General features: G+C 37.1%; 1 protein-coding gene across 2 annotated transcripts in view; it reads right to left on the bottom strand.

Annotated features, from left to right (window-relative positions):
• The window catches only part of LOC106470127 (nuclear pore complex protein Nup214-like), a 62,856-nt gene that overhangs the window by 27,508 nt on the left and 33,329 nt on the right, over positions 1–2,019 (bottom strand). For both annotated transcript variants that reach the window (XM_022398712.1, XM_022398711.1), the window contains exon 18: positions 1,277–1,480. In XM_022398712.1, the coding sequence (XP_022254420.1) occupies positions 1,277–1,480 (204 nt within the window). The remainder of the gene's footprint in view (positions 1–1,276; positions 1,481–2,019) is intronic.

Raw genomic sequence — 2,019 nt, 5'->3', positions numbered from 1 at the left:
TATGGCCCAGAGGTTTTCAATGGGGTTCATGTCAGGAGATTGGCTCGGCCAGGGCAACTTTTGGTGTTTCTAGCAGTGTGACACGGTGCTCCATCTTCCTGGACCAACGTTGTGTTCTTGTCCACAAAACCCAAGGAATAAAGTGGCAAGAGTCCTTCCTCCAATATATCGACATATTTCATAAAATTTATGTTGCCAAAGCACTCCACTAAGCTCGATCGCCCACCAACCCAAACAGCTCCCCAAACCATCACACTGAAATCACAGCTTCACAGTTGGCTGCAATCTGTTGAGCCAAAACTCTTGGTGAGGCATTCTCCAGACCCATATCCTTCCACTGTCCAAAATTTGAGCAAATCTTGATTCAAAAGTCCAGAGGCTTGGTCATCATATCACTTGCCAACTTCTTTCGTCTGACTATGTTGGCAGGTCTTAATAAGGGCTTCCGTCTAGCTGCTCTGCAACGATAACCCAATCTGTGGAAAATCCGTTGAACTGATTTCGGGCTCATCCCACCAACTTTGGCTACTTTTGCAGTCGTTAATCTGGGATCCTTTTAGATGCTCCTCTTGAAAGCCCTTTTTGTCCTCTCCGATGGACCAGAACGACCCGGACGCTGCTCAGTTGTTTCCTTGCAGTGTTTCCTGAACTGCACGATGATTCTGTTGACTGTTGGAAGCGGGATTCCCAAATTATGTGAAATTTGCCGCTGACTTATTCCACCATCTGCTTGACCAACTATCCTTCCTCTAACAAAATCTGACAATTTAGAGAGAACCTTGAGTTCTAGGCATGCTGTAGCACAAGATAATTAGTGTGCGGACCATTTTCATTTATATAGTGCTCTGTGAACACAAATTAGTTATCATAAATCAGTTAAATGATGAAAAATTAGGTGTCTATTTACTTGTGACCACTCAGTGTATGCACAATTTTGAACATGTGATTAGTAGTTTATGTATATGTGTAGAATTAGCCACTCTCAGCCGTTATTGTATTGTATAACATTAACTGGTTATTCATTCATGCACTCAATAGATCAATTATAAGACATCTATAGTTCCATGACAACAAGAAAAGTACAGGAATTACATTGCACTGAAAATAATTATTGAAATGTAACAATCTAAATAGTATTTCTACCATGAAAATGGCCTTTACTACATGTAAAAGTTCATGGAACACAGTTTAATTGTCTATCCTTACCAAGAGAACCCGCCTTTATTACATAGGAAATTTTATATGATACAATTTAACATCTATCAAAAAAACATACTTTTTAAATTGAGGTGGTGATGTGACGTTAAATTGAGAAAGTAGGGTAGTGTGTGGTCGATGTCTGGAAGAATGCCCATTAATCTTTATATCTTTGACTTGAGCTGTAAGTTGATCAACCACTTTCTGCAAATTGAAGAGGAGGTTTTCATTGTTTGTGACAGCACGATATACTGTTTGTATAGTAGGAAGCTGAAGCTTGTATCTGTACAGAGATTGGAAGTGAAACACATTAATCATTCTTCAAATACATAACAACAGTCTATGAAATATATCATCATGAAATAATCCAGAAAGGAACTCATAAACGATTTGTTTAACTCAGACTTAAGTGCATTCAATAAACACTGGTATGACAAAATCTTTAACCCTTATCAAAACAGTTCCTACAATTACATAGTGTAAATAATCTGTTGTCCATAATTAATCATAAGTGACAACTTACTGTTCATATTTGAAGATGCAACGTGTCTGTAGCAGCATAGAACCTTCAAGATTCTAATAATTACCAACACAATTCTTTCACAAAGGATTTTATCATATCAAACAATGTCAAAACAAGGTGAGAAACTCTTAAGTTCAAAATAATTTTTCATTAAACACCTAAATAAGATTTAATTAGTACTACTAAAATTTCCTGAAGTATCAGGAAGACAACATTTTGACAATTCAATTCAAATAGTTAAAACAGGTCATTCTCTTAGTTGGTTGGTTGGTTGGTGTTTTATGGTGTCAAAGCAGCTA

This window comes from Limulus polyphemus, unplaced genomic scaffold (genome assembly GCF_000517525.1).
Source record: "Limulus polyphemus unplaced genomic scaffold, Limulus_polyphemus-2.1.2 Scaffold3835, whole genome shotgun sequence".
In the NCBI taxonomy this organism is placed as follows: domain Eukaryota; kingdom Metazoa; phylum Arthropoda; class Merostomata; order Xiphosura; family Limulidae; genus Limulus; species Limulus polyphemus.
Note: the sequence above shows the minus strand (reverse complement) of the source record. Positions and strands in the feature narration are given on the sequence as shown.